The sequence below is a fragment of the Propithecus coquereli genome, unplaced genomic scaffold (assembly GCF_000956105.1).
Source record: "Propithecus coquereli isolate 6110/MARCELLA unplaced genomic scaffold, Pcoq_1.0 Scaffold442, whole genome shotgun sequence".
Classification (NCBI taxonomy): Eukaryota; Metazoa; Chordata; class Mammalia; order Primates; family Indriidae; genus Propithecus; species Propithecus coquereli.
The window spans coordinates 687,016-707,991 of record NW_012150197.1 but is presented as its reverse complement, the minus strand read 5'-3'; the positions used below and the strand labels follow the sequence as shown (position 1 = coordinate 707,991).

The window sequence follows — 20,976 nt, the reverse complement described above, 5'->3', positions numbered from 1 at the left end:
CTGCCGGGGCGCTCGCTCCACGCACAACCCTTGCCCCGAGGCAACACTGTTACCGCCTCTTTCTTTCCTTGGCTAATTCTGCTTCCTCTGATGAGATACCTGGGCGTCCGCTTGTGATATTCTGGTTCCACTGCCCAGACGTCAACACGGGCCTCCCGCCAGGTCCCGGGAGCTCAGCCAGTGTTTGGAGAGCTGCCACCCTGGCGCTGCTGTTGCAAAGCGGGGAACCGCAACGGAGGTGCTGCACCTGCGTCGCGCGGCCCGTTGTGCACGGCCGGCACGTCGCAGCAAAGGCCTGGACGTGCCTCTGCCCACGGGCGCCCACGCGGTTTTGGCTGCGACCACGTCCAATCGTATACACCGCCTCGCTGATGCCAAGACACTTCCCATTTCCAAATCCAGTATCGGCCTCTGTCGAGCCACTTGGCAAAGCCTGCGGAAGATGCCTCTGGAGATGTGGGAGGAGCCTCTCCTCGCCGTCACGGACCAGAGCGTGACCACAGTACGAGGTGCGGCCCCACTTTCCCGGGTGTAAGGGGTGTCCACGCTCCCCTCCTGCTTAGAGTATTTTACCGGCAATCTGAGAACCAATTTTATTGACCAAAGATTGTCCCAGATCTCATAAACTTTAAAAAAAATTTGGCTTAGTTTCTGTATTTCTGAGAGTTTTAGGAATATTTACTTTATACAAGCACTCATCTCTAAACCAATCTGAACAGAACCTTTTAAAGGTATTTTATAAATTAATTTGGTAGTACCATCTGGAGACAGAAAAAATCACATACACTTAATATGAACACACGTATATACATAAACACACAGATCTTATAACTTTAATCTTGAAATGTTTATTCATGAGTCAGCAGAGCACAGTCTCACACACAGGTTTATCTCTACTTAGGTTTTTATCCAAACTGTGTTTCTGGCAAAATGGGATGAGCTAATATCACCCACTCAGATGGCTAAAGCTTTTTGCTAATATTCGTCGGAAAGACCGCTAAGATTTTTCATTTGCCCAGTTTCCAAATCCCTCCTTTTTTTCTTTCTGGTAACAGTCATCTCCCTGCAGTTTCTATTTCGAAACGATGGCAGATTTTAGAGGTGACAGGCTAGAAAATGTGTGTCTCGAAGGCAGAGAGAGGACGTTTTCTCCAGGAGTTTGGGCGTCCGCCTGCTCTCAGAGGCCGGTCTGGGCAGCAGTGCCTTCGTTTCCACACGTCGGCCTTGTCACGGCTCTTTCGGCCTCTTCCCTCCGGCTCCAGGCAGTCGCTTTGGGGGACCTGGAGTCCCCCGAGAGCAGGCCCAGAGGCCAACGCCCAAGGGGCTGCAGCGGGAAGGGGATTCTCTGGCAGGGGTGGGCGGTGGAGCAGTCAGGCTTTTAGGGGACTGACCAAGAGTCACGGGAGCTGGCTGGGGCCACGGTTGGCCAAGGGCGGGGGTGTCAGAAGCCGGTGGAAAGCAGAGGCCGGTAGCTCCAACAGGGAGTGGACGGTCGGGACGTATTGTCCGCAGGGGTTCAAGAACCAAGATGCTCCTGTGGGAGAAGCAGGATCCAACAGAGAGATGAGAGAGGCCTTAAAAAGTTATCTGTATGGCCTGACTATCAGCTTCCAACTAGGCCAACTTCTGACCATAGAGCTGTTTTTTAAAAAATCCTTTCAGGCCGGGCGTGGTGGCTCACACCTGTAATCCCAGCACTCTGGGAGGCCGAGGCGAGAGGATCGCTTGAGCTCAGGAGTTCAAGACCAGCCTGAGCAGAGGGAGACCCCGTCTCTACTAAAAATAGAAAAAATCAGCTGGGTGTGCTGGCGCGCACCTGTAGTCCCAGCTACTCGGGAGGCGGAGGCAGGAGGATCACCTGAGCCCAGGAGTCTGAGGCTGCAGTGAGCTGTGGTGACGCCACGGCACTCCACATTCCAGCCCAGAAGGCAGCGCAAGACCCTGTCTCAGAAACAAGCAAACAACCAAATATCCTGCTGTCAAATTTCAGCTGGAACAAACAGTGAATATCATTCCTGTCAGTACTGAACTCATTTGTTTTACACCAAAAGTACCTTTCAAGTGACTCAGAACCAAGACCAGTAAGCCTCTTATGACTTGGCCATGGACAAAAGAGACGTCCTGGAAAGAGGGTGCAGACAGGTGCAGCCCCGCCAAGAGGCGAACCGCCCCACGGCCCGAGGAGAGAAGAGCCGCCGCTGCCTCGGTGGTGCTGGGTCCGTTGCAGTACTCACCCAGCAACACGGCTGAGGCGAAAGCCGCTGTGGGCAGGAGGAGGATCCGCGGTGCACAGGGTGGCCTGAGTGCCGCCTCCTGGGCGAGGGGCCCCAGGCTGAGACCCCCATCTGGGCCAGGGCCTGGGTCTGAGCAGCGACTCTGCCCTGAAGGAGCCACCCCAGAGCAGGCTGGGCTGGAACCAACAGGGAGGGCCAGGGACGTGGGAGCTCAGGACACTGACAAGCTGTGCAGGGGCCACAGGAGTTCCCGGAAGAGGGAGGAGGGCATGGGGGTCCCCAGAGGTGGCACTGGGGTCCCCAGCACGTCTGGGCTACAGACCCCAGCTGAGGAAGCTGGTGCTGCCCTGCCTGAGACAGACACAAGGGGGCGTCCAAAGACTGTGAGCGGCGGCGCAGACGCGTCCACACCGCCAGGGTCCTGCGGCCTCCACCTCCCTCCCCCCCAGCCCCGCACCCCTCCCCGTTCAGCCTCCTGTCCCCACCCAGGGAGCCCCCCTGAGACTCAGCTGACCCCCTTCCCTGGGGCAGCCCCGCCAGCTCCCAGCCAAGTCTGTAAGGAAGACCTAGGGGAAAATCACGAACTGTGCGTAAACTTTTTATTGAACAGAGAAACAACGGCACCGTTGGCCCCCCACCTGCCCCCGCTCCAGTGCCCCCAGGCCCTGGGCCCCTGGGCACGTGAGCCTGTGTCCAGCGGGCCCTCGCGTCCCTGGCACGCAGGTGCGGAGGTCCTGTCTGAGCCACGCCTGCGGGCGGGAACATCCCGGCGCCTCCCGAGGCCCAGGAGCACCACACCTGGGCTGAGGAAAGGCCTCCTGGGGCTGCGCAGGGCGCCGGTGCCGCGGCCACGCCTGCTCCGTGGCCTGGCCGAGCCCATCCAGCCCCCACGCGTGGCAGCCCCGTTCAGACGCCAGCTCAAGGCCCCAGCTTCTTGGGCCCTCCCAGGACGGACAGGAGGTCAGGGGTGAGGCCGAGGCAGGGGCCTGGCCCTACTGGCTCAGACCCTGCTGCCCCCACCCACTGCAGGGCTCCAAGAACCTCCGACCCCACAGCTCCGTGCCTGAGCTTCTGCCAGGCCGGGGTGGGCCGTTCCCGCCACTCCCAACTGCTGTGCCGCCCTGCCCTGGTGCCCGAGCGGCCTCTTCCCTACCTGCCTGTGGGGCCTGGTGCGGGTGCACAGGGGCAGCTGTGCCGGTCTCTGCCAGCTCCTGGGGGGTTTACACCCGCGGGGCAGACTCTGCCGCCCGTGCACTTTCCCCAGAGAGCCGGTTGTTATGCGTTGCCAGCACACCACTGCATCCACACCCCCCAACCCTGCCCATCCAGGAGACTGCCCTGGCCACCTGCCATCCTGATGCCCTGGAAACAGCCCCAGGGACAGCTCGCAGACCCCTGTGCCTGACCGAACCTCTCCCACTTCAGTCCCAGCCTGTCCGTTCCACACGGGCCCCGGGGTTTGAGATGCTTCTCACGCAGCTGCTGCCGACGCCCCAGGGGCCCCCACTCTCTGCACCACCATGCCCTGGGGCGGCGTCCGGCCACACGGGATCAGCTCCCTCCTACCTGTTCTAGCCGCTGGGAGCCCCTCAGCCTCAGCATCTGGGTCTGGGTTTGGGGGGGCCAAGCTGTGTGTGACACATGCCTGTGCATGTCTGAGTTGGGCAGTATGTATTTACTGAGCGCCGTCTGTATGCGTGCACAGGTTTGCACACCGGCAGCAGAGTGCCTGGGGGCCCAGGCAGGGTGGTCCCCGCACATGCACAGCCTGGGAACCCTGCACCGGCCTCTTCAACAGACCTGACGTGGGGCTTGGGGGAAAATTGGCCTCCAGCTCTTGACCCTGGAAGGGGCCGGGGGGCCGGAGCGGCAGGCTCGGGCAAGGAGGGACCATGCTGGACCCCACACTCCTCTGCCCGACAACTCCCCAAGCTCCACCTGACCTTTCTGTGCTGCTTGGGCAGAGGACATCGGCCCTTCCACCGTCTGGGCGCGTGTCTGCCTCTTGTCCTTGCCTGAGGCCCACAGCCAGAGGCGTCTTGTTCCCGGCTATCTGGCTTCCTGGACATGCTGCCCTGGGGGGACCTCCTGCCACAGCCCAGGAGGTGTCCGGGCCCCGTCATGTCGGGGCAAGGGGGAGGCGCCGGTGGAGGGCATGCAGCTTCTCCTGCAGCGCCGCGAAGGCAGGCCGCTCCTCCGGGCTGCCCCTCCAGCACTCCAGCATGAGCACGTAGACCTCGGCCGGGCAGGCGGCCGGACGCGGCAGGCGGTATCCTCGCATGATCTGCTGCAGCGTCTCGTGGTTGGTCATTCCTGGGGAGGGCGTGCGAGAGGGGCGGCTGCTGCTGCGGGGACCCCCCAGCCCCACCTCTGCGTCTTGCCCGCCCCCAGCTGGACCCTGCAGCCCCAGCGGCAGCTCCGAGGCCTGGGGACGCACCCTCGTAGGGACACTGGCCGTAGGTAAAGACCTCGTACAGCAGGACACCGAAGGACCAGACGTCCGACTTCTGGGAGAAGACGCGGTAAGTGGCCGCCTCGGGCGCCGTCCACTTGATGGGGATCTTGGAGCCGCTGCTCGGGGAGTAGACGTCGTCCTGGGGTGGGGAGGCCAGCAGTGGGGCAGGTGGAGCCGCGGCCTCCCCACTGCCCACTCCGGCCCGAGGGGGGCGCCCAGAGCCCCCGCCTACTTTGAGCAGCCGGGCCAGGCCGAAGTCGGCCACCTTGCAGGCAAGGCCATCGTCCACGAGCACGTTCCTGGCGGCCAGGTCCCGGTGCACAATGCGCTGCTGCTCCAGGTAGCTCATGCCCTCGGCCACCTGGCGGGCGAAGCTCAACAGCAGGGGCGGGCTCAGGGCCTGGCCCTCAGGGCCTGCAGGGGAGGGGGCTCAGGGCCTCACATGGCAGGGCGGGGGCCGTATGGGGGCATCTGCCACATTACGTCACCCCTCAGTGTCTCCTCATCTCTAAGCCGGGTGAGGACAGCTCCACCCGGGAAGCTGCGCTGGGCACTGGGCAAGACAGGAAGGGGGTCACTTGCCCCAGCGACCCCGCAGGGCAGCTGCTGCTCAGCACGCGGCCCAGGCCCCTGTCGGAAACCAGGGCAGAGATGGGCTGGGGCGGGGTGGGGCCTGGGTGCAGGCTGGGTCCACGGTCCCACTGGACAGCAGCTGGTGGCCAGACGGCTGCACCCTCCGCCTGGACTCCAGCCCCAGCCCCGGACCCACAGGGCTCCGACGGCCCCTCAGCAAAGCCCAGGCCTGGACCAGACCCCGGCTGCCCACCCCCAGCCGGGCCTCCTGCACTCCAATGGCTGCTTCACCTTTAAGGCCCTGGGGCTCGGCTGCAGGGTGGGGGGTACTCACTGCCCAGGAAGGCCTGCAGGTTCCCCTTGCGCATGAGCTCGGTGACGATGTACACGGGCTCCCCGGCGGAGCACACCGCGTGCAGCCGGATGAGCCGCTCGTGCCTCAGGCTCTTCAGCGTCTCGATCTCCTTGGCGAGGTCGGCCAGCTTCACGTCGGCTGCGGGAGAGGGCCCAGCTCCAGGACCGCCCAGGCCTCCGGCGTTGCTGCCCGGAGCTCGGGGGGCAGAGGGCGGTGGCCTCACCTGATCTGATGACCTTGACGGCCACGGGCATGGAGCCCTGCCACAGGCCTTCCCACACCTCCCCGAAGTAGCCTTTGCCCAGCTTCCTCCGGAGGGCGAACTCCGAGCGTGGCCTCTCCCACTCGTCCTGCTCCGGGGGCTTCTGCGGGGAGGGGCGCTCAGTGCCCTGCCCTCCCAGCGCCTCGGGCCCCCTGCCCCTGCCCACACTCGCCGGGTGCCCGCAGGGAAGCCCCACCCAGTGCAGCAGGAGCTAATTGCTTTGGAGACCTAAGTGGCACCTTGGCCCAAGCCAGACATCCGTCCACAAACATTCATTACTGCCCCGGCCAGGCTGCCATCGTGGGACCAGAGGAACCAGATTGCTGCCCTGGCCCCTCAGCGGGATGGCTTGTCTGGGACAATCCCAGCGGCTCCAGCCAGGTGCGGCATCGTGGGATTGGCGTCTCCTCCCACAGCTTCTACCTGGGGCCTGGGGCAGCTGTGGGTGCCGCTCCCCTGCAGAGCTGGGCACACCCTACACGTCTCCTCTCCGGACCCCAGTGCCCCAGGAATCTCCTGCATCTTCCTCCACCAGCCTCAGGGACCGAGATGAACCACCTGCGGGGAGCAGCCCTGACCCCGGGCAGGGCCCCCTGGGAGATTGTCCACCACCTGGAGGACTCTGGGACGGGTGGGCGGCGGGGCACGGGCACAGGGCCCACCTGGAGCACGCAGGGCTGCAGCAGTGGATGCTGGATCAGCTTCCAGTTGGCCTTGTAGTAGGCAAGCAGCGCCTCCAGGCTGGGGAAGAGCCGGCCCTTCTGCAGGTAGAGGCTGCCGTCGGCTGCCGTGGAGATGCGGTAGTGGCAGACTTTGGCCTGGGCCCGGACTAGGGAGGGTGCAGGGATGGAGACCACACTGGCTGCAGCGGCCTGACCTCCACCACGGCAGACGCCCGCCACACCCTGCCGGGGCCTGGCTCAGACGGGGCCTGGGGACTCGGGGACAGCAGAGCCACGTTGGGGACAGAGTGCACAGCCAATGGCCAGGGGGCAGCTGGGGGAGCTTTTCTGTCAACAAAGTGCATGCAGCAGGCACTTAACAGATACTTGTTGGATGAATGAGTGAAGGAAGGAAGAAATGAATGAGTGAATGAGTAAACAAATGAACAAATGAAATAAGTGAATGAACAAGTGAGTCACTATACGAATGAATGAATAAACAAACGAGTAGTAAATAAATGAAAGACTGTGAATAAATGAATGAGTGGATGAATGAATGAAAAGGCGAGTGGTGGTAAATGGATAAATGGATGAGTGAATGAATGAATAAATCAGTAAACAAATGAGTGAATGATTGAGTGGACAAGTGAATGAATGAGTGATGAAGGGGTGAATGAATGAGTGGGTGGGTGGAGGAGTGACGGAATGAGTGAGTAGATGAATAAGTGACTGAGTGGATGAATGAATGAATGAGTGGATGAGTGAGTGAGCAAATGAGTGGATGAATGAATGGATGAATGAATGAATGGATGAGTGAATGAGTGGATGAGTGAATGGATGAGTGGATGAGTGAGTGAACAAATGAGTGGATGAATGAATGAATGGATGAATGAATGAGTGGATGAGTGAACAAATGAGTGGATGAATGAGTGGATGAATGAATGAATGAGTGGATGAATGAATGAGTGGATGAGTGAGTGAACAAATGAGTGGATGAATGAATGAGTGGATGAGTGAGTGAACAAATGAGTGGATGAATGAATGAATGAATGAGTGAGTGAACGAATGAGTGGATGCATGAATGAGTGAGTGGGCAAGTGCGGGAGGTGACCCGCATGTCTCCTTCAGGCCTGGGTGGGGCTGGGTGTGCACCCCTGGGGGACAGCGGGGCCCCGCGTACCTGACAGCGAGTAGCCCCCCAGGCTGCTCTCGCTGGGCCGGACCAGGAAGGCCCCGGGCGCGTTGTCGGGGGAGAGGAGCATCTGCTGGGCCTGCGTCCGGCTGGTGTCGCCGAAGAACCAGCTGCGGACAGAGGGCGTGGGGTCAGCTTGCGCGCCCGGGAGCCCCGTGACCCCTGCCAGGCCACAGGCACCTCAGCTGGGGGACCCCAGTGCCCTGCGCCGTGCTGGCTCCTGGCCGGCCCCGGCTGCCCCCACCTCGCGGGGAGGAGGTGCGCCCAGGGCTGGGGCTGGGGTCTGTGCTGCCTCAGCCGCCAGAGAGGCCTAGGGGCTGGAGGGCGGGGCTGGGGCCAGCGGAGCTGACTCGGCCACCATCAGGTGAGCTGGGCTTTGCTCCCACAGGTGATGCTGTTCCTCACCCAGGCCACAGGCCAGTTAGCCCTGCTGCGAGTGACCCCGTTTCCTGCCTAGAAAAGTACTGCAAGCCCCAGTCCCGGCCACAGGCCCACCTGCCAGACCCGAGCCGTGGCCGAGCCCCCAAGCCCCCAAGCCCCCAAAGGGAGCCCGGCCCCGAGGAGCGGCTGCGGTGGCCACAGAGGACCACAGGCAGTACCTGGCTTGGCATGGCCCACCTGCCTTAGGCAAGTGGCCAGTGGGGGTGACCACAGTGAGGCTCAGTCTCAGAGCAGCTGGAAGGTTCCAGAGGCCTGAGCTTGGCTGGGGGAGGCCAGGGGCACCGGGGGTGGGGAGGTCGAAAGCACCTCGAGTCCCCTCCGAAGGGCCGTGCCCGGCACAGCCGGCCCAAGACCCCGGCCCTCTGTCCCCTCTGTCCGCACAGAGGCCGCCTCTAGGACGCTGGGCGCACAAGAGGCAGGAGCTCCAGGCACCAGGCCTCGGGCTCCGGGACACAAGGAGCCCACGCCCAAGCGTGGGCCGCGGCGGCTCCCAGCCCCACTCCTTCCTGGCTCCGGAGACATCCTTGGCAGGAGCTGCAAAGCTCCCGGCCCAGCACCGCGTGGGCCGCTTCCCAAGGCCCAGGCCGGGGCTCCACACCTGACTCAGCTTCCGCCTGGGGCCTCCCACTTCTAGGACCTTCCACGGACCCAGAGAGTGAGGCCTGCCCCCTCGTCCACGCGATGGGGGCACAGCAAGCCAGGGCGTGGGGACGGCTCTGCACCTCGCAGAAGCGGGACCAGGAGGGCAACCCGGGAGCCGATGCCGGACTCGGCGAATCCGCACAGGGGCAGGGGGACGGGTTGGCACGCTGTGCCGCCTGAGTGGGGGCCGGGGCGCTGGAACAGGGCCTGGCAGGAGGGGAGCCAGGGCCGCGGGCCAGCTGCGCTGTGGGAGAGGGGAGGCCACGGCACGTGAGAGGCCCAGGCCCAGGAGCAGGGGCTGTAGCAGCTGGACATGGGGCAGTGTCGAGGGCATGGCCAGGCCTGGACTGGGTCACCAAGGGACATGGTCTCTCGAGGCGAGACCTGTGGGGCAGCAGGCTCAGGGGACGCTCACAGACGTGGGCAGGAGGCGCCGCCCACGAGGTTGCCACGCTCTGTCCACTGAGCAGCCGGGGCCCTGCCTTCTGGGGCCTGCCGTGAGGAGATGACAGTTTCTCATGTGTGAAGGGGCTCCAGGGTCCCCTCCCAGCCCCGGAGGGCCTGGGGGGATATGGGCTGGGCCCCTGTGCACCCCCTGAGCTATAGGGGATGTGCCTTGGGGCCTCTCCCTGGGGCGTGGGCCACGCACCAGGCTAATGACACCGTGAGTGTGGTCGGCCCTTTCATCTCCCGCCAGGCGGTCATTAGCTCCCAGTCCTGCCTGGCCCGGCCTCCAGGAGCTACACACTGGGGTGACTGTGAGCCCCCCACCCCAGAACGGCTGCTCGGCCCTGCCCGCTGCTCAGAGCAAGCCGGGCAGGCGTGGGGCGAGGGCTGGAGCCCGGCTTCGCCCACCCCAGGCAACCCCCCAGGAGAATGTGTGGGCGCCCCGGGCCCCCAGGAGGCCAGAGGAGCCCTGGCAATGCCGCAGCAGCTCAACGTGGAACTGCAGAGGCAGGCCCAGGGGTCAGGCCTGGCCCCGCTGGGCATGGGACCGGGGCAGGTGCCCAGGGCAGCCCCACTGGGCAGCCAGACCTGGCTTTGCTGGACCAGCGCTTCCTGGGCACAATGCCTCCTGGCGGCTGCTGCTGGAGGAGGTGCCTCCGCCCGAGGGTCCCCGCTGGGCCAGGACCGGGCCTGTCTGGACAGTGAGGACCGCAGCAGCCAGGAATCTGGGCTGACCACCGCGCTGGGGGGAGGCAGGTGGGGTCACAGCCCAGGATCTGGGTCAGGTGTTTCCGCCCTGCGTTGTGTCCGCCACCACACACCTCTGCGGAGCCCCGGCAAGCTGCAGCCGTGGGCCCCACCTGTGCCACTCACCAAACAAGCCCGTGGGGAGCAGTCGCAGGCCGGGCCGCGCCTGCCCACACCTGGGCCCGGCGCGGGCGGTCGGGTGAGTGTGGACGCAGCAGGGGCAGGCGGGCACATCACCCCTCTCAGCACTCGCGGCAGCTGAGTCCCGTGCTCGCTTGCCCGCCCTGGGAGCTCCCAGAGCACGAGCCCTCTCCCACCCGGCGCTGCCCCCGCCCCTGCCCTGCAAGCAGGGCCCACGCAGTGAACGCCAGACGCCCCGTGTGAGGGCAGGAGGGCCCGGGTGACGCCCGCTGGGGGCCTGGCCCGAGCAGCTCCTCTGTCTCCAGACCTGTCCCCTCCCAGCAGTGCAGGCTGCACCTGGCTGCTCAGTCGTAGCCGCACCTGGGTGCCACGCCGCCACTGCCCGTGTGCAGAAGAACGAGAGGACCTGGACACGCGATGCCCGTCTCCCTGCCCGGGGGCGGCAGGCTCTGGGCTCTGAGGCCACGGTACTCACAGTTGGTCTGTGAGCGTCTCTGGGGTGGCCTTGGCGATGCAGGTGATGGGCACGAGCCCGGCACTGTGCCCGCCCGAGAGCCTGCGGGCAAAGATGTAGGGCCCCTCCTCCCTGAGGGCGTAGAGCCTCTCCCCGCAGCTGACGCTCAGCTCCTCCGCGCTCCGTGCCGTGAAGTCGTGCAGCACGCGATAGAGCCGTGCGCCCGGCGCCGGGGGGCCACAGGGCTCCACAGCGGCAGGGGGCTCTGGCCCTGCATCGGCAGCGGGATCCGGAGGCCCAGGGATGCTGCCGTCCGGCTCACCCACAGGCCAGACCTTGTCCCAGAAGAAGGACAGGAAGGTCAGCCGCTTCCTGAGGAAGGGCTCCATGCCCTGCAGGCGTCCAGCTGCCGACGGGGGCGCTCTGGCCGGCCTGGTCACCACGCCGGGCTGCAGGCCCTGCCTGGGCAGAGGCCGAGTGTGGCAGCCCTGGGAGCAGCTGGGACTCCGGGGAGAAACTGGAAGGGCCGGTGGGATGGCCGGGCGTGGTCAGCAAGCTCCCTGCGCGGCGTCCCTACCCACACGTGCAGGTGGGGTGACAGGTGACACCACCCCCGCAGTCACTCCAGAGGCTCCCGCCTGCTTCCGGCAGGTGTGCAGACAGGAGTGGGGTGGGGCTGGCAGGACTGACAACCTCTTCCTCCCTCCGCCCAGGCCAGGCCACAGGGGTGGCCCTGCCCTGCCAGGCCAGGCGTGTGGCAACACGAGGACAGTGGGGAACGCGAGGGCACCACCAGCCTGGCAGCCACCCCCGGAGAAGTGGGGCGGGGGGGTAGTGGCCGCTGCTCAGCACCAGCGCAGCTGCCAAGCACCTCGCTGGGGTTGTGTGAAAAACTGCCTGGTTACTTCCGTGTTGGCCAAATCTTCTGTTAACGGCATCCTGAGACCCCGTGTGAGGCAGAGGCCCCAAGGCAGGAGCCGGCGCTCAGAGCAAGGCAGGGGAGGGGCTTCCGGTGCCCCAGTTTCGCACCGTGAAATGAGGCGTTGGGCTGCGGGAGGCTCAGGGTGGGCCAGGCACACAGAGCCAAGGCAGAGGCACGGATGATGGTGTCACGTGGCTTCTGCACCACCCGATGGCCAGGAGACACCCAGAGGCCACTGCGGCCAGGACATCTGGTCCCCCGCTCGGGGCTATAAATGAACTGGGAAGCCAGCCTGCCGGGAAGTTCGGTTCAGTGTGAGCGGCACGGACGCACTGGTCCTCACGGGCCCTGTCGGAGGGAGCTGCCCTCCTGGCTGGCACAGCGGGACGGCCGGCCGAGTGGCCGACCTCGCCAGGCTCTGCACAAGGGAGACCCCTGCCGGGCGGGGCTCAGACAGCTGCACTCAGGTGCTGACCGGGCTGCCTGGCAGGGCATGAAGCTTATGCCTGTTAGCTGCGAAGTCACCCGCCCCGGGAGAAAGAGTTCTCAAAGTTTAGCAAATACACAAGTCAAAGTTTATTTTCCCAAGAAAGAAGAAAAAGATACAGATACATACATATAGAGAGAGGGGCCAGGCCAGAGAGGACTGCCCCGTGCAGGAAGCTTGGTAGGGAGCACTCCACAGACTGCCACCTCACCCCACACCCCACCCTGCACTGTACCCCACTCTGACCCTGAACCCCACCCTGACCCTGAACCCACCCGACCGTGCACCCCACCCCACCTGCACCCCACGCAGCCTGGACGGGGCCCTCCTCAGTCCTGGTTGTGGCCCCATCAAACCCTCAGCCCCCACTGGGCCTCTGCCCCAGCATGGCTCCGCCCCTCCACCCAGCCAACCCCCAAATCAGCGCTCTTCATCCGGCCCATCCCCATCTTCCTCCTCCAGGCACCTCTGCCCCTTGCTCTGTGCCAGAGCTGGTTTCACCACCTCCTCCTGGGTGGTTCTCGGCACCCCGAAAGTCGTGCACACCCCCCTTCCCCACCACCTCCACCTGGGGCAACACAGGGCAAGGCCCCTGGACAGCCCCTCCCCTGCTCTGCCCGACACCCCCGTGAGCTCACCTCCTAACCCAGCGGGGGCAGAGGTGAGTGAGGGCAGGGCTGTGGGCGCAGGACTGCTCTGGACGGGGTCAGAAGACGGAGCTAGAATCCGGCTCTCAGACTGACCGGCCTTGTGCCTTTCGGGACGGGGCTGAACCTCTCTGGGCCTCGGTCCTTGCCCGTGGGAGCACTGAGCAGAGTGAGTGAGGACACGGACCAGGGCCAAGGGGCTTTCCTGGGGCCTTCCTGGTTCCGGGGAGGTGGGGCTGGCAGCGAGGGTCTGCTGGGTCCGCCTCCGCTTCCCTGCCCCTGCCTGGGTCCGGTGTCTGGAGGTCACGGCCCCCTCGCCCAGGGCGACCTCACTGACACCCTGTCTGCGGGGAAGCTCTGTCCACGTGGAGCCGGGCCTTGCGTACCTGCTTGCAGCCGCCAGGCGTGGGCGGTGAGCGCCAGGGTCTGCTGCCCAGCGGTCCTCAGTCCAGCTGGCGGCACTAACGGGACAGGAGGGCCTCAGCACGCTCTGGGGGCTCCCTGGAGCTGTGGAGGCCGCCGTCTCTCCAGACCCGCTGGGGCCCAGGTCGGGGCCTCCACACCCCTCCACACCCGCCCACCAGGTCTCGGCCTCTTCCTCCCCCGAATGAATTCCTCCGAGGGGTTCCCGAGGGCGGGCTCCGGTTGTCGAGCAGGAGCCCTACCCCGGCACCCAGCCGGAAAGCCCCGGCGGGGAGCGCTGTGCCCGCAGGACGGTCGCCGGTCTCGGCTCCCCGCTTTCGCGGAACCCACTTCCAGCCTGGCCCGCGGACCGGCGGCCCACGGTGGCCCCAAGTGGGGCGCGGGTCTCGCCGCCGACGGTTCCCCAGTGCTGCGAGCGGCGGGCGGGGCGGGGCCGGGGACCCGGGAGTCCGCGGCGGGTCCGGGGGCAAAGCGCGCGCGTGCGCCCCGCCGCTCCGGCGCACGAGACCGCGGCTTCCGCGGCCCCTCGGGGCGGAGGCGCGACAGGGGGCGGGGTCTCCTCTCACCCTGACACCGTGGGCTCCCCGCCACCACCCCGCCGTCACAGTGGCCCGCGGTCGCCATGGAAACCCCCTGGCCTTCGAGGCGCTCGCCTGGTGGCACCGGGCAGTGGCCTCGGCTCCGCTCCGGGAGACAGGGCAAGTGGGGGCCGGCGGGGCGCCTGGGACTGGGAGAGGAGGGCTAGGGGCTCCGGGCGAGGGGAGCGTGGTGGAGAGGGGGTCTCAGGGCCACAGCCGGGGCTCAGAGCCACCTTCCCCTGGGTCACGAGCAGCCCCTCTGCAGTTTTCCAAGCCGGCGGCTGGCGGCCACTGGACAGTCCCAGAGCAGCAGCAGAGGCCGGGCTGCCCTGGTGAAGCCCGCCCAGCCTCCAGCCGGAGCAGGACTTGGCCGGGGGTCCTGGGGCCTGGTCTCAGCTTGCTCCTCCCCGCAGACGCCCTCCGCTGGCCCCGCCCCAAGAAGGTCAAGGGTCAGCTTTTTGGCAGTGGCAGTTCTCACTTGCAATTTATCCAGCCAACCACCTTTGCTGTGACAACCTGGACTCTCCAGGGGATGCCATGGCCCAGCACTGGGGGCCGCCTCGCCTGGAGAGTAGCTGGGAGCAGGGACAGTGGCCGGGGATGCTGGCCTGTTCTCCAGGGAGCCTGGGGCCCCGGCTGCACCCGGCCCCTCACACCAACGCCCAGAGCTCAGAGGTCCAGGGAGGGGTCAGGCTCTGGGGCCCCAGCTGGCCTCGAACCCCAAAGCAAGAGCAAGCGCCGCACTCTCAGCCCCAGGCCCCCGTCTGTGAGGTGGGGTGACAGAATCTCCCCCCTTGTGAGCCAGTGAGCACGTCGCCAGACCCCAGGCACGCCGCGGGCTCGGTGCGCAGGTGCTGGTGCGCCCACTGCTCCCGGGGCTGCCCTCTGCGCAGCCACATGGTGAGCTGTGGAGGGGACCCTGGGAGAACCCAGGAAGGACAGTCCACCAGTGTCCCCAAGGGGGTCCCTGCCCCTTGGGGTCACACTGAGTCCTCTCCACAGCCCCGAGGGGCACCAGCGCCCCATTTCAGATGAGGAACTGAGGCCCTGGCCAGGCCACATGCTGGTCAGTGGCTGGGGCTTCTGCCCCGACTATTCTGGCCCCAGGGACCACTGTCCTAGCCCCACCCTGTCTCCTCACTGCAGATGGCCACTGGCCCCTGGAAGAGGCTCCTTGGCCCTCAACACGCTCTTTTGTCCAAACCACAGCCTGCCCTCAGCCGGCCCGCAGCCTCCTTCCCGGAGACATGCCCCGGAGGGAAGAACGGAAGGCCCAGTGTGGGGCAGGGGGCCTGACGCTTCCCAGACCCACCAAAACCCTGTCCCGAACGTGCCCCTGGGAGGGTAGCAGAGGCCAGCCCGGTTGTGGTGGCTCATGCCTGCCCCTCCACCCCCAGCTCCCAGACAATGAGCTTCCAGGCGACAGGCTTGGGACTGGATGAGATGAAGCTGGGCAGTCGCCAGCTCTTCCTGGACCAGGAGGAGGCCGAGGAGGCCGAGGACCAGCAGCTGCTGGAGCCGGAGGCTTGGAGGACCTATATGGGCCGGCGCACGGCGCTGCAGGAGTTCCTGACCACGGACCTGAGCCCCCACCTGCTCAAGCGCCACCATGCCCGCGTGCAGCTGCTCAGGAAGTGCTCCTACTACATCGAGGTGCTCCCCAAGCACCTGGCCCTGGGCGACCAGAACCCGCTGGTGCTGCCCAACACCATGTTCCAGCTCATCGACCCCTGGAAGTTCCAGCGCATGAAGAAGGTGGGCACGGCGCAGACCAAGATCCAGCTCCTGCTGCTTGGGGACCTGCTGGAGCAACTGGACCATGGCCGCGCCGAGCTGGACGCCCTGCTCGAGTCGCCAGACCCGCGGCCCTTCCTGGGGGGCTGGGGGCGCGTGGAGCAGCGGCTGGCAGACCTGTTGGCCATCATGGACAACTTCCTGGCCATGATGGTGCCGGGACGCCTGCACGTCAAGCACCGCCTGGTGTCCGATGTTGGCACCACCAAGATCCCACACATCCGGCTCATGCTGAGCACGAAGATGCCCGTCATGTTCGACCGGAAGGAGTCAGTGGCCCACCAGGACTGGGTCAGTCTGAGCTGGTTCGTCACCGTCCCGCCACCAGCGCCGGAGCCGTTCGAGCTGCGCTTCAAGCTGCTGGACCCGCGGACGCAGCAGGAGTGCGCGCAGCGCGGCATCATCCCGGTGGCCGCCTGCACCTTCGACATCCGAAACCTGCTGCCCAGCCGCTCCTACAAGTTCACCATCAAGAGGGCAGAGAGCTACACGCTGGTGTATGAGCCCTGGCGGGACAGCCTCACCCTGCAGACCAAGCCAGGGCCCCCTGAAGGGCCCGCCCCCTGTTGGCTGGGCAAGCCCGGCCTGCCCCTGACTGCACCTTCTGAGAGATGATTTTCTAGTATTTATCCACTAATAAAGAGGAGCAACCTACTTAACGTTTGACAGGCAGCAACGGCCGGCCGTGTGTTCTTCCCGGCTCCACCCCTTAGCGCCTGCCGCCCTCCGGGGGCAGCCCAGGCCAGACCCTCCAGGACAGCTGACCCTGGAGCACGGAGCGCCAGCTCCAGTGGTGAGAGCTGCACCGCGGGGGCTCAGCCCCGTCCCCCCACGTCAGCCCAACTCTGGCTTTCTTGACCCACTTCCCGGGCAGGGGCTTCCTGGGGGCTGGCTCTCCTAGGTCCTGTCTGGGACAATCGCAGCCCTGGCGCTGGCACCCCCAGCTTCTTGGAGCCAGAGTGCCCAAGGCCAAGGCCTCGGCAAGAGACTATTTTATTTTTAAAATAAAGGATAAAAGTCTTACCTTCTCCCCAAGAAAAGCTGAAGTTCATGGACACCCCATCTTGAGGTGGTCCTACTGGCCAGTGCTGAGGCTGCTTTTCGGGGGGCCATCCCTCCAGCCCCTGACCCCCAGCCCCACCATTGCCTGGGGAGCCTCCAACCTGGTCATGTGACCCCCAGCGGAGCCAACAGCTGGCTGCCCCAGGCGCTGTCCGGCCTGGTGGTGTGGACGCACGGCCCTGCCCACCCCGCCGCACGGCCACGCCCAGGTCGGGAGGGCAGCACCTTGCACCCAGCACACAGACGCCACTTCCGTCCCGCACTACGCACACCAAGGCAGTCACTAGGACCTGCTCTGGGACAAGTGGGTATGGTGGGCGCAGGGCAGGCAGGGACAGGGAGCCCCTGTGATGGTGGGGTGGTTGGTGAGAAAGGCCTGGCTCCCCCCAGCTTGTGGTGTGTGTCCCATGGCCGTGGGCTCCCCGCCCTCCTGGGGTCAAGCTGGCACTCTGGCACGTGGCTATGGGAGTCATTCCTGGATGTCCCGCAGGACAGGGCCGCCCCCGGGGTCTGGGGCAGAGTCCTTGTGCTCCTCAGAAACGGCACCGACCCCACGGAGAGGGGCAGCCTGAGTGGGGGCTGCCGCCACCCCATGCTCTGACCACTGCCCCCCACTACCCTCCCATTGCTGGTCCAGACCCTGCTAACGTCCCTTCCTCCCGGAACCCCCCCCCACCCCTCGCCTAGAGGCCCTTTGTGATTTCCAGAACAGCCCTCCACGCTCTGCAGAGAAGTGCTCTTCAAGGCAGTAGGTGTCCTCCCTCCCTCCACAAGTGCCCGGGACACAGAGGCCTGTGGGGACCCCTCTTCCCCACGGTGACACTGCAGCCCCTCCGTGGCTGGGCCTGTGCAGGGTCACAGGCCGGGCCCCCTCCCCCCCATCTCCAGCAGCAGCCAGGCCCGGGAGCCACTAGGGACCCAGCCACCAACCAGCCAAATGCTGACAGAATCCCAGTCCCAAGTCGGCCTGGAGGGTGTGTGGTACCTGGGGACAGAGCGCACTGGGCTGGCCCCCAGCACCCGGAACTGCCCCCCAGCTCCTGGCAGCTCCCCACTCAGCCTCCACAGCCAGAGCCACCAGCCACAAAACAGGGGCCGTCCCCCATGTGCTCCGGAGTCCAGGACCCACGGCCACTCCCCAGGCAGGACGGGCCCCTCCCCTGCCAGATCTCAAAACTCCCAGAAGTGGGAAGAGCTTTCAGGATGGTCTTTATGATGAAATCAATATGCAGCAATCACATAGTCCCGGGGCTGAGATACGAAAGTTGGAATGTAGGAACGGGGTTTGTGGAAAACACCAGGACAGTCTCCCCATGCGCTGCAGTGAGGTCACGGGCAGAGGCCCCCAGGCGTAGGCAGCACAGGCCGCACGAGCCCAGAACCGCCCTGGGCGAGAGCAGGGAGCGACCTGGTGCAGAGGTGGGGCTGGGCTCCAGGCGGGAGTCTGCGGGGCAGCAGGAGTCCTCGAGAGAGCTGGAAACAGACACACCCGAGCGGCTGCCAGCCCCCTCCCCCGCCCACAGCGCACTGTGCAGCCGCAGGGCCCCGCGCAGCTCGTGTGGGCATCTGGTTCTGGTCTGCCCTCTGCCCGGTGAGCGGCCCCCGAGGGACACAGGGCCAGGTCCCAGCGCCAGACAGGCCTCCCTGCCCCAGTCGGGACCAGGTCCCTGTGCCAGTGAATCACTGGCTTCAGTTTATTTCAAAATAGAAAATCAAGCCCAACTCCACGGGTGGCGTCCAAAGACCAAAGTGCAGTTTCCTTCCCGGCGCCGGAACGTCCCAGCGACAGCAGAACCTCTTCACGCCGTCCCGACGACCTCTCAGCCCCTGAGGGGCTTCCCTGTGCCCGAGTGTCCCCGGAATAGCAGCACAGCAGGGAGGGGACGGACCCTCTAAGCCCTTCTCCTTCCTCCCAAGGTCATGCCCTACAGGCAGGTCATGCCCTACAGGCAGGTCATGCCCAGTCTGTTTCCTGCCCCGGCACAGGCCACGATTGTGCCGTGGCCCTTGTAGCAAAGCACGGGCCGGCAGGCCCCGGACAGGGCAGGTAGGCCGAGGCAGTGGCCACCAGGGCACGTGGCAATCTGCCGAGTGGACCCCAGGCCAGCAGCGGAGTCGCTGGGCCTTGCCCCCTGCATCCCAACACCCCAAGGCAATGGGCTCCTCAGGAAGACAGCGCCGGCCTCCTCCGGACCCGCACCTGTTTGGCGGGCACCAGGCTCTGCTGGGCCTCGCAGAAGTCCAGGAGGTGCCGCCAGAGCGGGCAGCAGCGCAGGAGGAGATGGTCACCTGTGGGGAGGTCAGAGGAGGCTGCTGTGCCCACCCCCAGCCCTCCAGCCCCTGGCCCATCCCCACCCGGGGGGAGCCAGCCCCAGCCTCACCGATCAGGCAGAGCCCCTCCTGGGCCCGGGTGACGGCCACGTTCACTTGGTTGGGGTCCACGACAAATCCCAGGAACTTCTTGAGCCAGGCCTTGGTGGGCTGCTGGTCCAGGTCGCTCCTGGCGCAGGTGCGGACGGTGCTCACCAGCACGTAGCGCCATTCGCTCCCTGCGGGGAGGGGAGGTGAGGCCCTGCCGCGGCTGCCCCCGGCCCACGTGCATCTGCCCCACGCCAGCCTCACCCTGGCTCTTGGTGATGGAGGACACCGTCACGCCGCTCACGCCCTCCCGCAGGAGGCCCTTGCGGATCTCTGAGGCCTGCGCGTTGTAGGGCGTGAGGACGGCAACGTCCCTGGGCTCTACCATCCTCCCCAGGGTCAGTTGCTTGGCGATGGAGACCTGGGGGATGAAGACAACCCTGGTGCCTCTGCTGCCCTGGTCACGGGAGCCTCACTTGTTCCCTCAGCTCCTCTGCCCCCTCCTCCAGGAAGCCCTCCCTGGCCCCCCTCCTCCAGGAAGCCCCCTCCCTGGTCCCTCCCCTCTGCCCTCTCCTCTAGGAAGCCCCCTCCCCACCCACAGGGCTCCAGGGAGGGTCTCGCTGACACTCACCACCACTGCCACCTCCTCCAGGTTGGCCTTGGAGTTCTCGTTCCCTTCATCTGTGGACACCAGCAGGCTCTGCTCGTGGCCCTGCACGTGGCCAAAGATGACAGGGCAGCTCTCCTTGCCGGCGTGGCCCAGGACACTGGGTGGCCGCCTCAGGCCCTGCCAGGTCTTCAGCTTCCCCTGGTAGAACTCCGCGGAGGGGAAGGCACAGATGCCGGGGTGCTGTGGGCCAAGGATGTGCGGGTGAGGGGCCCCGTTGGCAGGCCAGGCGTGGCCCTGCGTGGGCAGGGACTCACCATGCGGTATTGCGTGTCCAGCATGTAGGCGTCCCTGTGGTAGCGCTCGAAGAGGGACCGGTCCAGCGCCAAGTTCTGTAGCCGCTCGTTCCTGACCACGGGCCGCAGCTGCTTGTGGTCCCCAAGCAGAACCACCTGGGGGACAGCAGCCATCACCAGTCGGCTCTGCACGGCGGCACCTGGGCGGGGAGCTGCCCCCGGGATGCCAGGTGCCGACCCTCACCTTCTCTGCCTGCGGGAAGTGCACCAGGGGGATGAGGGTCTCGGGCTCGGTGGCCATGCCCGCCTCGTCCACCAGGATCTGCCGGACGTCCAGGCTCCTGAGGCTGGCGGCGGCCGCACAGGAGCACGTGCAGAGAATGACCACATGCTGGTCCAGCTCGAACCTGCGAGCCCTCCCCAAGACCCTCCTGTACCTGTGGCGGGAACACTGCCTGCGTCAGCCGGATGCCCCACGCCGGCAGGCAGCTCCCGCCCCGGCCCGGGCCACTCACGCGACGAGGTCCTCCCTGGAGAAGACCTCCCCTTTCTGCAGCCGGGCGTCAAAGGCCCTGATGGCGGGCGCGTCCGGGTTGGAGGCCTGTCGGATCCGGTGGTGCAGGGTGATGCTCCTGCGGGTAGAGGGTCGGTGAGCCCCGCCCACGGCAGGGCTGGGACCGCCGGGGGGCCGTCCCGCCAGGCGAGAGCGCCAGCGCGAGCGCAGGCAGCCGCACCTGAGGGCTGGGTTCGGCCGCCCCTCCCAAGGGGCCTTCTTGGGCAGGGCCCTGCTGCCCACGCCGGGCACCGGGAACTCGCTGGCCTCCGCCTGCTCGCTGTACACGCGGAGGGGCCTCAGCTCCGCCCTGCTCAGGAGCATCCCTGCGGGAGTCGGGGCTGAGTGCCTGCCGGCCTGCGCGGCGCCCCCCGCCCCGCGGCGCCCCCCCGCCCCACGGCGCCCCCCGCACACCTGCCAGCACGTCCACTGACTTGTTGGAGGGGCCGCAGTACAGGATGCAGGGGCCCCTGGGCTGCCTCTCCCCGCCGGGGGCGCCGTCGGGCTGCCCCTGCTCCTGGTTGGACTTGTGGAACCAGTAGATGACGTGGAGGCCCACGACCGTCTTCCCTGTACCTGTGGCCCGAGAACGGTGAGCAGAGCCCCACCCTCCGCCCCAGGGCCCCGCCCTCACCGCCTCCCCC

The 20,976-nt window shown here is 66.0% G+C and overlaps 3 protein-coding genes across 11 annotated transcripts in view; 1 reads left to right on the top strand and 2 right to left on the bottom strand.

Moving 5' to 3' along the window:
• Window positions 1-4,353: 4,353 nt before the first annotated feature.
• LOC105818517 (tyrosine-protein kinase Srms-like) lies at window positions 4,354-10,994 on the bottom strand. Its single transcript, XM_012654546.1, has 8 exons — window positions 10,627-10,994; window positions 7,722-7,843; window positions 6,542-6,708; window positions 5,841-5,982; window positions 5,597-5,755; window positions 4,922-5,103; window positions 4,672-4,828; window positions 4,354-4,547 (listed from the first exon to the last, which is right to left on the bottom strand). The coding sequence occupies exons 1-8, from the start codon at window positions 10,992-10,994 to the stop codon at window positions 4,354-4,356; spliced, it is 1,491 nt and encodes a 496-aa protein (XP_012510000.1).
• Window positions 10,995-15,063: 4,069 nt separating this feature from the next.
• Window positions 15,064-16,071, top strand: LOC105818516 (chromosome unknown open reading frame, human C20orf195). Its single transcript, XM_012654545.1, has one exon. The coding sequence runs from the start codon at window positions 15,070-15,072 to the stop codon at window positions 16,069-16,071; it is 1,002 nt and encodes a 333-aa protein (XP_012509999.1). The 5' UTR covers window positions 15,064-15,069.
• A 1,650-nt stretch (window positions 16,072-17,721) lies between these two features.
• The window catches only part of HELZ2 (helicase with zinc finger 2, transcriptional coactivator), a 13,867-nt gene continuing 10,612 nt past the window's right edge, over window positions 17,722-20,976 (bottom strand). For 4 of the 9 annotated variants that reach the window (XM_012654580.1, XM_012654581.1, XM_012654583.1 and 1 more), the window contains 9 exons: window positions 20,747-20,908; window positions 20,514-20,658; window positions 20,295-20,411; window positions 20,024-20,216; window positions 19,801-19,935; window positions 19,508-19,726; window positions 19,141-19,297; window positions 18,900-19,067; window positions 17,722-18,807 (listed from right to left, as the gene is read on the bottom strand). In XM_012654580.1, coding sequence (XP_012510034.1) covers window positions 18,683-18,807; window positions 18,900-19,067; window positions 19,141-19,297; window positions 19,508-19,726; window positions 19,801-19,935; window positions 20,024-20,216; window positions 20,295-20,411; window positions 20,514-20,658; window positions 20,747-20,908 — 1,421 coding nt within the window. In that variant the 3' untranslated portion in view covers window positions 17,722-18,682. Of the gene's footprint in view, window positions 18,808-18,899; window positions 19,068-19,140; window positions 19,298-19,507; window positions 19,727-19,800; window positions 19,936-20,023; window positions 20,412-20,513; window positions 20,659-20,746; window positions 20,909-20,976 lie in introns of all 9 variants that reach the window. The other 5 variants (XM_012654582.1, XR_001137896.1, XR_001137895.1 and 2 more) reach the window with 5 other exon arrangements.